The following is a 13186-nucleotide window of genomic DNA, read 5'->3' as shown; positions in this document are numbered from 1 at the left end:
AAATCCTAACAAATATCTAAATATCTAAAGTTTTCTTTAAGAACATTCACAATTTTTTTGTTTATGTTCTTAAGAAACATTTTTAGCATTTCTTTTTTCACCAAAAAATGTTCAAAATTTTCAAAAAAATGTTACAAATGTTGACATCAGAAATTTCACTCTGAAATGTTTTTGTTTTGTTTTTTTTTGCACATTTTCAAACTTTAAAACTGGTCAATTGGACCCGCAGGACAACACGAGGGTTAAACTTTAAGGAGTTTAGTTTTCTACTGGAAAGCTCTCTGATGCAGCTTAAATGTGCAATATAAATGTGAGGGACGTGACTTGACAAACTCGCGTGCTGAGGTGCGACCATGGGTGCGACAGAGCGCTGGGTCTCCTCACCTGTCTGTGACACAGTGACCTCTGGCTGCTGTCCTACACTCGGTCCGGAGCAGCCGCTGTGGGGAGCAGCAGGGGGAGGGAGCTGTGCAGACGCCATATATGGGCACACCACCGACTCTGCTCTGCTATTGGCTGCGGGCCTTATGCAGCTGCTTGTCAACAAGATGGCCTTCCTCCTCCTGCCGTTCTGACACTGATTATTTTGGTATCCCCGAGAACATACCGTAAAAGCCCGTGTCACTTCCAAATAGATAGTGGGAGAGCGACTGCTGATAGTCCTAACAAGGCGCACAGTCAGCCCGGCTGTGTTCAGAGAAGTGACAGCCGTACAAGCTTCGACAGCAGCCGCCACTAAGACAAGGTTGATAATAGAAAGTAGCTGTTGGCTAATGTCGACGTGAGCTAGCTTAGCTACGTGGACACGGATAGTTAACTCGTGTCACCTGCATTTCACCAGACAGACTGGTTGGTTTACAGCGAAATACAGCGAGGAAACTCTTGTCATCGAAAGTCAAGAAGGTTGTCTGCGGAGATTCACACCGTTAAGGTACGTGGGCAAGTTATTATTTAAGGTTGAGGTATTTTTTTTTATCTTAGCTTGCTAGCAGGCGCTGTGATGTTATTATGCAGGTAAGTTGTGCTATCCAGTTAGCAAGCTTGTTAGCTGATGACGGATCTGTTTACTCTGCGTAACTACTCATCAATAAACCAGATCAAGTGTTAAAGTTTCTACAAGCATACTTGGTTTGGACTACTTGATGTTTAATATTAATTGATTATAAACACACTACTTGTCCAACAAGGCGCTGGACATTTTACGTTACTACGATGCTACGTGAGCTAACTGTTTGCTAGTTGGGTAACTAGCTAGTGGCTGGTCAAAGACGTTTTAATGTGATAGTGGCATTAAAAATATGGCAGCTGGGTTTTTTGCTGTTATTTATTACGATTTTGTTACGTCCCACTTGTTGGTTGTCACTTGGGAGGTTGGCTTTTTTCAGCGAGTTTTGCAGGTTATAAGGTTATCTTGAACACAACCATGAAAAGTAATGGTTAAGTGACCTCTAGGCCTTTGTTTTCAACCAAGACATTTAAATCACAGTTAAAACTAGACATTGAAAGACTGGTATGGTATTATGGGGCTTTTGTATTGCATATGAAAATAATCAAACTCAAATGGTGTTTAGTACAACTCAGGTGTTGTGAGGACATACAGACAAATAATTCCTCTCATATGATCAAGCCTTCAGTAAAACAGTTTTTCTGACAGTGGCAGAAATAAAATTGCACGTCATCATTGCTATAAAAATATTAGGTTTTATCGGGTTTCTGGTGCCCACTTACATGGAGTGCTGTTTGAAGTGATATTGTTGACAGTGCATGATTTGGCCTCCTTTCAGATGTTCAATAGGATAATGCAGTGTGTTGACACAGTGGCCTTTGTGACTGTAGTATCAAAGCTTTCATCAGAGTCTAAGTTGTGATGATGTTACAGCACAAACATCCAGACGCTCACATGCGCACAAACACGGAGCAAGCCCTGCAGGCCAGTCAGCCTCTCTTCCCAGGTGTCCTGATAGAAAGGCCGCGCTCATGTAATGTTCCTGGGCAGACTGCTGGAGTAATGCACTCAGCTCCATTGTTCTGTTGACAGTTTGTAGCAAAGCTGGCCTGCTGGCTCCATGTCTGTTGCATTGTCTTGACAGGCGCTCATGCAGAGAGCGAGATTGAGCTAAGACTTTTTGGCATGCTTCAGTACTGTCATTCGTCAGCTTTTGGCCGTCTGGCTGAGCTGCTGTGAAAAAGGCTGCAAGAGAGCTGGAGGATTGTATGAAGGGGGCGAGTTAGAGATGCACTGTTCAGTGTTTATCAGGTTTACTTTTTCTTTTGCAAGTGTTGCCTCAGCCATATAAGCTGATAGTCCTAAAAGAAAACAGCACAGATTTTAAGACACAATCTTTGAAATTGGTGCACCATTTCCTAAACCAACTTGTTAAACCTTAAATTAGCCTTTAATGGGGATTCAGCACACACTGTTCTTAACTGCTTGTACCTACCATAGTGAAACTATTACGCTGGTGAGAGTGCATGCCAAACTACTCTTGATTTGTGTAGGGAAATTATCCTGTCTGCCAGAAATTCCATTTTAAAGTAATGACACAAACCTGCCAATCTCTCACTATGCAAACAGCAGGATAGTAATTAGTGAACCTGCCACAGCCTTGTTAATATTTCTGTATATGTGTTGTTTGCAGCTGTGGTGTGAGTATTGTGTGGATTATCACATTGTGACTGCAGCAGTAATCCACAGGCATTTGACTCTGACAGGACAGTGAGTAAGCCATTTGTGTCTTTTGTCGTGTTTCGCAATAGTACAATTTAAAAAACGTAACCAGAACCTGCCAGACACAGAAGAAGTGATGTACTGTATTGTTGACATACTGTACATACACATAGATTAAATAGCTGAATTGTTGTGCTGTTATCTTCTTTGATTTTATACAGACTAATCAGTAGTGTCTAATGTCATACTGATTAACATGTCTCACCTGTGGCCAGCTGCATAGTTTTCTGTGTGGAGATTAAGTGTTAATTAATATATACAGAAATAAATCATTCTCTTTTGATAACTTGGGTACCTAATGATGCAGTCTAGGGCGCTGCAGTGTTGCTGTGGTGTCACTGGCTGCCACTGCGCTTGGGACAGGATTTGAAGGATTAGGTTGTTGCAGAAAGCTTAAAACCAAACCCAAGCCTTTATTTGCAAGGACTGTTTCAAATGATGAGGAAAAATGTAAATATACCTCTGTACCAACTTAAAGTGACTGGTGGGAGTGATGCGGCGTGAGAGATGACTGTCCAAGTGTGTCTGGATGTGAGATACTGGGGAGAGCAGAGTCTGTCAGAAAGACGTCTTTCACAAGCGTCTGAATTTCTTAGATTCTGCTCAGTGTATTTTGGTTTTAGTTTCTGTATCGACTTGAACTCAAGAGAAGAACAGTTACAGCAGCTGTCAGCTGGTGGCATTGTTTGTAATGGTTTGTAGTTTGTTTTGAAAAGCAGTGTGCCATCAGAAGAATGAGTCCATAAATTTCTGAACAAACAAACAACCCTCAACAAAGTTAATTGGCATCTAAGGCCACATTCCCCCTACCTTTTCACAATCAAAAACTGGGCTTTTGGAAGACAAACAAACCAAAGCTCTTCCCAAAATGGGGATAGGTCCCTGCTCAGATAAGCTTGCGTGCTGTGTAGCAGTGATTTTGAGAAGCCCCTGTTGCCACTGTAATTCTGTGATCGCTCATTTTGAAGGGCAGCTGATGGCACAATAAAAGTGTCATTGATTTTTATATACGTTTATGTTGTTAGACGACATCTCCAGATTGAAGCGGTGAATTGATCTCGACAATCTCTGCAAGGCAGCCCAGAAATAGCCGTTTGCTTTGGTTTTTTTTAGTGGCATCTGTATACTGTTGTACACTTATTCAGTCATTTTACAACAGAGACAGCAAGCTATGTAATATCAGTGGAACTGTCTGTTCAAGTTTAATAAAATGCTAAATACTGTAAGTCAGTATGGAGATCAGTAAGTGACAGAATGGAATTTTTAACCTGCTGAAACCAACAGGAGCAACCTGGCTCGGAGTGTCCCACTGACTCCTTGCCAGCTTTTGGCTGCACTGCACAATTTTGATGCAAGCCAATGCCAACACACAAAAGAGGAGGAGGAAGAAGCCTTTTTTTTTCTAGTTTCAATATAGATGGAGGAAAATCCAAAGAACGGTATTACGAGCTGGTTATTTTTACATACAGACAGGTTTTTCAGAATAATCTGCACCGGTGTGGATAGGGTATGTCTTTCTTGCACTGTTCTAAATTCATACAAAGGTAAGAATTAATAATTCTGGTGTGCAGTTTAATGTGGTTGATTATGTATGTGTGTGACTTCATGCCAGAGTGCTGCAGTCTGCAGGCGGTCTCTCCTCTGGCTGCTCTTATAATATTATCCAATCTGGTATGAGGGATGGATTGCATGATGCAGTGACAAGGAGGTGGAGAATAAAAGTGGTGAAAAAGAGAGCGAGTGAGTCATAAGGGGTCACAGAGAGAAAGGCCAGTAAAAAGGGTTCACAGGCTTTTTTTTCTCACAACAGTATAATCTGCCTGTTCTTAGCTGAGTTGTTGCTGTGTGATTATAGAGGAAGCATTTGAATTGGTTCACCACACTGTGTGGGCGGTGTTTGCTTTTTGCACCTCTTTCAGCCATTCCATTAGTCCAAATGTACAAAGCACCACCCATTCAGCGTGTTAGACCGAGAAGTACGACAAATGACCCGATTTAAAGCGTGTGGATTGAAGGAGTCCGGTGCTTTAAATGGAAAGCAGGCGACTCTGCAAGCAAAACGGAGAGACTGGTCTTAAACAGATTTATCAATCATTTGCTAAATAAGATCTTTGACCAGATATGTTATGCAACAAGGCTGTTTGAAGAGCTCTAAATTTGTCATGTGAATCACTGTGGGATTTTCAAGCGCTGCATTTCTAGCTTGTATTGTCCACTAAAACACAGCCTGTGTGAACTTACGTTGGCATTATTCCATAGCAAGCTGGATAACAGTCCTTTTATGGTTACCAATTTTCTTTGTGCTGACTTGTTTTGACACCTGGGAATGTGTGTAGCAGTAGCATTGCTGTTGAACTTAGTTTTATTTTAGCCTGTTTTACTGTAGGCTGTGCTACTGAGTCTCTGCCGTGAAACAATCAATCCACAGAAGAATTGTGAATCACAACAGAATGAAAAATGACTAAACTGAACTCTAAGAGCACAGAGCAGCACCTGGATAGTGGCTCCATGAACTCCAGCACAAACTAACCAGACTTGGTGACCAACACACGCTGCAGTTCAACTCTACAAGTTAATAGCAAATGCATGACGCTGCTGTTTGTGAGTCTCACTTTATCTGACTGTATATCTGGACCTAGAAGTTAACCAACATCTAATAAAATGGTTCAGAGAGCACACCCTTTTCACATGATCAAGACTATGCGCTTGTCAACATGGGTTGATGCTTACATGAACAAAATATACCAAATTGCATCATGCCAATAAACATAGTTTATATCAGACTACTTAAAGGCTGCAGTGTCCTGTCAGTTCTTGTGTATTCATGTATGTGGCTATGTTATGTATTAGAGCTAAGCGACATACTGGACTTTGCAAAAGTTCTGTTACACTCGGTTTCATGATCTTTAGAGACGTTTACATGTCGGAGTGAAAAATTCCATTGAATAAACTGAAAGTTCTACCTTACAGGCAGGCGTCCTTAATACAAATTTTTTTCTCCGGTGAAGTTGTATCAAGATGGAAGTCAAAAGAGTTGAGATATCTGCTCTCCTTTGTGCTGAACATCAGCCGGATGACCGTCCACAGAGTTGCGGAGAGGCTAAAGAATGGTGAAGATCTTTCAGGTCTTCACCATTCTTGAAAGATCACTGAAAGATCTTCACCATTCTTGAGCCTCTCCGTGACTCTGTGGACGGTCATCCGGCTGATGTTCAGCTGCTTGGCTCTGTCAGACTTGTTGTGGCCAGCATGAAGGAGAGCAGATATCTCAACTCTATTGACTTCCATCTTGATACAACTTCACCGGAGAAAAAAATTGTATTAAGGACACCTGCCTATAAGGTAGAACTTTCAGTTTATTTAATGGAATTTTTCACTCCGACATGTAAACGTCTCTAAAGATCATGAAACCGTGTAACAGAACTTTTGCAAAGCCCGGTATGTGAAAAATGTTTCACTTCAGTCTACCAGTAGTTATTAATCACTTTGAATGACATAGTTTTAATAATGAATTATAAAGAAAAAGGTTTTGTTTTCACCATCTTACGTAGTATGAGACCACTTTACCGAGGCACACAGGTAATTTTTTTTAAATGTTACAAATAAAAAAAGACATATATTCACACACAAATAAAAACAGCTGAGGATAAAGGGAGAATCTCACCTTGACGCACAAAATAGAAAGCAAGTAACATCAGCTTTGACGTAAACTGACCAAACATCAAGTGCTCTGTTTACCCAGAAGTGCACAGAAAAGGACTAAGATGATGTTGCTGCATAGCTCTGAGGTGAAGTTTTTTGAAAGGCTGTCTAGGACCAGATATGACTGGATGGTTTACCCCCACCAGCCTTAATGTTTACCCCATCAGTCTGTCAGCCCTTGGAGCAAACTGGTGGATGTGTCGCTGAGAAGACGTGGTGGGGTTCATGGTGTTGTTGATGAAGCTGGTATTTAATTGGTCCGTGATAGATTTTTCGAGGCTTTTGTGAAACTGTAATAGTGATGTGGTCTTAAACTGTTGCACCTTAGGTGGTAAATTTGTGCTGTTGAGCCATAAATTGATATGAATCAGAAAAGCCCTGTGTACTTTAATCTCATAAAGCAGATTAAATAGATGACATATTAAGGACAACCTGAAAATGAGCAGCTCAGGACTGAAAAATGAGGTGTAACTGTGGGTTCAAGCTGTTCTCAGATGCAGAGGAGACTTTCAGATCAGCCGTGAGCCAAGCATTTTGCTCGATTGCTACTTGTTCCTCTTCATAAGCGTGCCGGCACGTTTCTGGCAGTCACTCCAGCTGGCAGAGCTGCAGAAGCAAAGCATGCTGGGTGATTGTAAAGGCTTTCCCCCCTTTAGCCAGTAGCATAGGCTCTTTGGCAGGGAGAAAGGGGTGAGGACAGCAACAGCAGTTTCACTACTACCCCACCCCCTCACGCCGTTTGCTAAAAATAGGTCCAGCATATGCCTGCTTGCTCCTCCCTGTGTTGCCTCCTATTAAGCAAGTCCTCTTTGAAGCACTGAGATGCAGAGAGGAGCAGAGGGAGAGAGAGAGGAGAGTCCATTTGGTGCTTTTGTGTTCCATCTTTCATCCCTTTCATCTGCAGGCCGCAGATCCCAAACCTGAAATGGAATCCCTTTAATTTGATTCAGAGGCTCCAAAGCGGGGCAGATGATCTTGGTACACAGCAGAAAATGTAATCGAGTGTGCTAATTGAGTTTGGCCAAAGTAGGAGGCAGGCCACTTGTGATTAGTTTCTGTAGTAGTATGATGATAGGTCTGTTCTCTCCAGTCTGCTGGCTGGGCTGCTGGTGTAGAAAGCGAACAGCCCGTCTGAATACCTCGAGGCCACCATTCAATACAGCCCCAATTGGTAATTGATTATCTGAATTGATCCTGGCACTTGCAAACATTCCTGCTCTAGAGATATGATCTCCGTTTTCATTTATTAAACTGTCATGTCACACTGTTGTTTCTCTTTTCTCTCATTCCCTCCTCCCTGCCTGCTCTCCACCCTTTCTTCTCATCTCTTTTCTGCTGATACAGGTTGAATGCCCAGAGTTCTCTGTGAGCTCGGTGATCGTGCCCGTCGAGTCGGCACTGGGACAAGGAGCCGACGATGAGAGCTCTCGGTGTTTGCTGGCCAGTATAGATGCCGATATGCCACGGTGGTCCGCCTCCTGATGGACCGAGACACCTTCTCCCACATCCGGCTGTGGTGCCCACGCCCCTTCGGCACCTACTCCCAGAACAAAGCTAGGAGCCCAGGCTCGGGGGGCAGCGGTGGAGGTGGAGGTGGAGGCGGTGGCGGCGGGGCAGGGTCCCCCTCCCTCTGCAAGGCCGAGCCGTCTCCAGGTGCCAGGAGGACGGCGGATGGAAGCGAAGATGTAGGGATGATAGTGGGGGTGCAGGAAGAGAATGGAGAAGAGGAGGATGTGGGCTCAGAGAACACTCCACCTGAACCTGAGCTGGACTCCAGTTCTCTCACACAGAGCCAAGCCCCTCAACCCCCTTCAGCCCCTGCCCCTCCTTCACCACCCTCCTCCGGGTCCCAGATGGAAGATGGCCGTGTGCTGTTAGACACCTGGTATGTTATTAAGCCAGGAAACACTAAGGAGAAGATTGCCTTCTTTGTTGCTCACCAGTTCAGTGGAGCAGGCCAGCCCAGACCCAGCGCCATGAAGGTAAAGAGCTGAAACTAAAAGGGCAGCAGTGATTTAAAAAAATGTTTTTAGGGATTTTAGTTGGATTTAGCCATTTCTGAAAATTAAAAATGTTTTCTTCTCTGCAGGTTAAAGGTAACTGGGCAACTGACTGTAGTAAAGCCAAAAGACGGAGACGATGCTCATCCTACGACCCTCCAGCTCGCTCCCAAGCCTCAGAGTCACCCCTCAGCCATGACTCCTCCATTGCACCTCCGAGTCCTGATGAGCCACAGCTTGGAGGGGTGAATGAAACAGACCTGCTTTCTGTGGCAGAGATGGTTGCCTTGGTGGAGCAGAGGACCGCCATGGCCCTTCAGGGGATTGTGGCTGTTCATGGGAGCCAGCACCACCACCAGTCCACCACCACCACCACTACCACCACTCACAGTCAGGGCCTTACCCCCCACCAGCACACCCTACTCCGGGGCACAGTGTCAGACCCCTCTCCTATGGTGTTTGTGTCAGACAGTTCAAATGGTCAGCCCTCCAAAGAGGCCGAGGAATCGTCGTCTCCCATCCAGACAGACCAGGAGCTGGAGGAGCAGCAGGAGTCATGCAGGGTAGCCCAGGCCATCGCACACTTTGAGTCCCAGAACCTGGAGAATCAGCTCCATCTGGGCACTGGTTCTGGAGTAGACTGTTCTAATCGAGACAGAGAAAGGGAGTGTAGGAGAGGAGGCGAGTCTGGCACTGTAACACCCCCTCCACCCCCCAGTCACAGTCACGGTGAGGTTCGGATAGCTTTCCGAGTGTCAAATCTGGATCCGCGGTCTCAGCTGGAGCCAGCCGGCAGGTCCCGCTGTATGTTTATGAGCTGTGGTGGTGGAAGCAACCAGGCAGCGGCCAGGGCCAAAGAGAAAATCACCTGTGACCTCTACCAGCTCGTCAGTCCTTCTTCAAGAGACCCTAGTAGTCTGCTGCTTGCTGCCACAACTGCAGCCCCCAAAACAGATGGAGACCTTCATCACCCAGACAGGCCGGCCTGTGGCAGCCCAGACCCAACCCAGGAGCTCTCCGCTGGGGAGAAGAAAGCTGTGGGTGTGGGAAGGGAGAGAGTGACTGGTTTCCATGTGGAGGTGGTGGTGACGGGTGCTGTGGACCAATGTGTGTTTTATGGCAAGGACAGTACAGAGAATGTGCAGGAGGAGACGGTGTGTTTTGCTATGCCTAGTGGGGGAGGGGGTGGTGGAGGTGTAGGAAGCTCCACTGACCCTTCATCAGATGATCCCCCTCCTGGACAACTCTTCTTCCTTCAGCCCCCTCGGGGCCCAGAGGAGGATGTTAAAGGAACGAGCACTGGCAGTGGGTCAGGAATGTGCTCTTTGGACTGTGCCAACAACAACAGTCCTGGGTCAGGGGTGGCAGTGGGCTCAGGGGAGCGGGTAACACGACCAGACTCTCCGAGTGTTGGTGAAGACTGTTCAGACCCTTCACTGTGTCGCCTCTACCGCCACGTGTCCCATGACTTCCTGGAGATCCGCTTTCAGATTCAGCGACTCCTCGAACCACGTCAGTACATGCTACTGCTCCCCGACCACATCATGGTCAACATCTTCAGCTACCTGCCAACACGCTCCCTGGCAGCTCTTAAGTGCACCTGCCACTACTTCAAGGTGTTGATCGAGACATACGGGGTGCGGGCAGTGGATTCACGCTGGAATCAAGACCCTCTGTACAGGGATGACCCCTGCAAGCAGTGTAAGCGACAGTATGAGCGCGGGGACGTTTCTTTGTGCCGTTGGCACCCCAAACCTTACCACCATGACCTGCCTTATGGACGTTCCTACTGGATGTGCTGCCGGCGTACAGACAAAGACACGCCAGGATGCCGTGTTGGGCTCCATGATAACAACTGGGTCCAGCAGCCTGCTGATGGCTCTCAACCCATCCGCACAAAGAGGGAGGACAGGAGGGAGGAGGCCAGGTAGAGAGGCAAGAGCACACCTCACAGACCAACTCTCATCTCATTGTGTGTACCTCCTTCTTTCTCCCTCTCATCTTTGATCAGAGGACAAACAGGAACAGACAGTAGTACGCGGAGGAATCAGCACTCCAGGACTGTTTTGTTTTTTATTTGCTCCAACACTCCTGTCTCATATTTGCCCTCAGTGGAGGGAGGTTGAGAGGTAAAGAAGGAAGAGAGGTGTGTCACTCTCCTTGCCTTTTTTTTTCCAAGCCCTCGAGAATCCCTATCTCCCCCGCTGTGCTCCAGAGTGGCTACTTTTAAAAGTTTGCATACCAGGGTTGGGGTCCCCTCCTGCTGCTGTCAGTCAGCTCTTTTTCTGCCTCTTAATCATTTGGGTTTCTGTCTAACTCTGCACATCGTTGTTAGGTAATTCATGTGAAAACTTTGCTGTGTATTTTATTGAGATTAGCATTCATAAAGTGACGCATAGAAATGTAATGCCCTAGAGCCTGCTTACTATTCCCAATACTTGTTCTATGTTCTGTGTCGTATCACAAACTTCCATGTTAGCTGTACAATGGTGCTTCAAGGAATGAGCTGTACTGAGTCCAACAAATGTAAAACTTTTCAGTGGTGGAATGTTCAGCGTTGCTATAGAAATGTGATTGTATTAAGCAAACTTGATTTTCCGTTGTACAAGATTGCCATTTGTACCTGTCCTGCACCATGACTTTCTATTTTTCTGAATGTGCTGTAATGTTGTACTATGTTGATCAGTCCCCTGATAATGCTGCTGAAATCATTGCCTGTGTCACTGATGTTAATTCTGAAATAGCCATACCCTTGGTTAATGACAGGCAAGTCTCTGCATACTGAATCTCACTGAGACCTGTTAAGACATGAGACCCTTGTCATTGTTTCAGAGTGGACCCTAACCTTGCTGACCAGCCATAAAGAGGAGCCACTGGTTTACAGAGAATGATGGGAGAAGGACTTGATTAAGATCAGGGGGATTGAATGGGATTTAAAAGAGAAACTTGATGTCACTTTGGAAAGGCCTGATGTCACTTTGTATGGTTTGATTGACTTGCTTGTTTGCCATTTTGTTTTGTTTTTTTTGTTTGGCTGTTTTATTGGGGTGTGTGTCAGAGAGTGTTTGCTGTTTTTGCTTTTATTCTTGAGGACTATGTTCTCCTTGTATCAGTCTGTCAACCTACTCGACCTGCAAAGATGTATTTTTAAAGAGTCCATCTTTGTTTCAGCCCCTAGCTCTCTTCCTTTCCTCCACCCCTCCGTCCTCCGGTTCGGCAGAGGGCATCGTTTGCCAAAGCCGTCATTCATGCTTCGAAGCGGGTGAAACCAACTACCACAGAAACTCTCTACACCAGCTTCCAGCCTTAAAAGCCCCTACCTCTTACCCACCCTGCAGGAGACTGAGGCGTCAGATACCTCACAGATGACCAAGAGTATTGGGAGTTGCACAGGACCCTGTAAGCGGCTAGATTTCACATGCTTGACAGACTCCATCCAGCTCTACTGGATCCACCCAAAACTCTTATTGTGGGAGTGTAAGATGAACAGTGCCTGGTGACGGCTCTGACTCTTCATTCTTGGAAGAAGAAGAAATAAATCCTCTTTCTCCCTCTCCTCCCCCTCTCCCTTGCTTTTACACTCCCAGACCCCCGCGAGCTGAGAGACTGGACATTGAAGAACTGATGTGATGAATGATGCTGAAACTCTGCATGGAGATGGGAAGATGGTTGGGTAGTCTTGGGAGACCTCTGTAGGTTCCAGATGTGTAAAATGCTAATGGTAAATATCTGCTTAAATAAAAACAAGTGATGATTAAAACTGGAAATCTGAATCCCTACGTGGCTCGTGTGGTGTGTGATCAGTCCAAACATGACCTGCAACTAATGCTGACTGTGAAGTTCCAGTTGTGTGTAAATAAATGCTTAACCCTCATGTTGTCCTGCAAGTGAAAACTGACCCGTTGTAAAGTTTGGAAATGTGGAGGAAAAAATATTTTTACAGTGAAACTTCTGATGTCCACATTTTCGGGACGTCTTTGAGCATTTTTTTGATGGAAAAAAATATTTCTTGCGAACAATCACAAAAAAATCCACCAAAAACCAGCAAATTTTGCTGGTTTTTGGTGGATTTTTTTAAAAAAAACAAAAGCTCTTAAAGAAAATATAAGTTTCACTGATATGTAATCACTTTAGATATTTTTAGGATTTTTGGGGGAAGATTTTTACTAATCTTTTGAAACTATTTACAAGAATTCTTACCAAATTTGGAGTATTTTTTTAAAATTAAACTTTCAAGGAAAACTTTTAAGCAATTATTGGAATTTTCTTCCTGAAGGTTTTGCAAATTTTCAGAAATTTGGGGAATTTTTTTGCTCAATTTTTGGATTTTTTTTTCTGACAAGGAAACTATTTTTTGGCACCCGTAAATGAGGACAACAGCAGAGTTAAATGACTGAATGGTTTGGGACAGAAAAGCAATGAACACTCTTTACTATCATACAAATTACAATTATATCAATCTGTAGTGATCTTAAACCTCAATAAATACCTGAACCTGTAATCTTAAACGCTGCACTGCCTCAGGAACAGTAGAACAGGTGTTAAAATGTGTCTGATACTCTGCTGTGTAGTTCTTCCAGCGATCAACTGAGTAGTCTAAAGTGACTCCACTCAACTTTTCATTGATTTCTCATGAGCAAAACTTTTTGAAGGAAGTCACAAAAAGCTTTGAAAACAAATTTCAGGGCTACTTAAAGTTTCATTGAGTTAACATTCAGAACGCACAGAAGAACTTTGTCTTCTCACACCTTTTAAG

General features: G+C 44.6%; 1 protein-coding gene across 1 annotated transcript; it reads left to right on the top strand.

Annotated features, from left to right (window-relative positions):
* The first annotated feature begins 510 nt into the window (after window positions 1-510).
* On the top strand, window positions 511-12203 carry fbxo46 (F-box protein 46). Its single transcript, XM_022196638.2, has 3 exons — window positions 511-931; window positions 7775-8412; window positions 8520-12203. Exons 2-3 carry the CDS (start codon window positions 7912-7914, stop codon window positions 10359-10361), a joined length of 2343 nt encoding a protein of 780 aa, XP_022052330.1. The 5' UTR covers window positions 511-931; window positions 7775-7911; the 3' UTR covers window positions 10362-12203.
* The last annotated feature ends 983 nt before the right edge of the window (window positions 12204-13186 follow it).

The sequence above is a fragment of the Acanthochromis polyacanthus genome, chromosome 13, assembly GCF_021347895.1.
Source record: "Acanthochromis polyacanthus isolate Apoly-LR-REF ecotype Palm Island chromosome 13, KAUST_Apoly_ChrSc, whole genome shotgun sequence".
In the NCBI taxonomy this organism is placed as follows: domain Eukaryota; kingdom Metazoa; phylum Chordata; class Actinopteri; family Pomacentridae; genus Acanthochromis; species Acanthochromis polyacanthus.
This window is presented reverse-complemented; position numbering and strand designations above follow the sequence as displayed.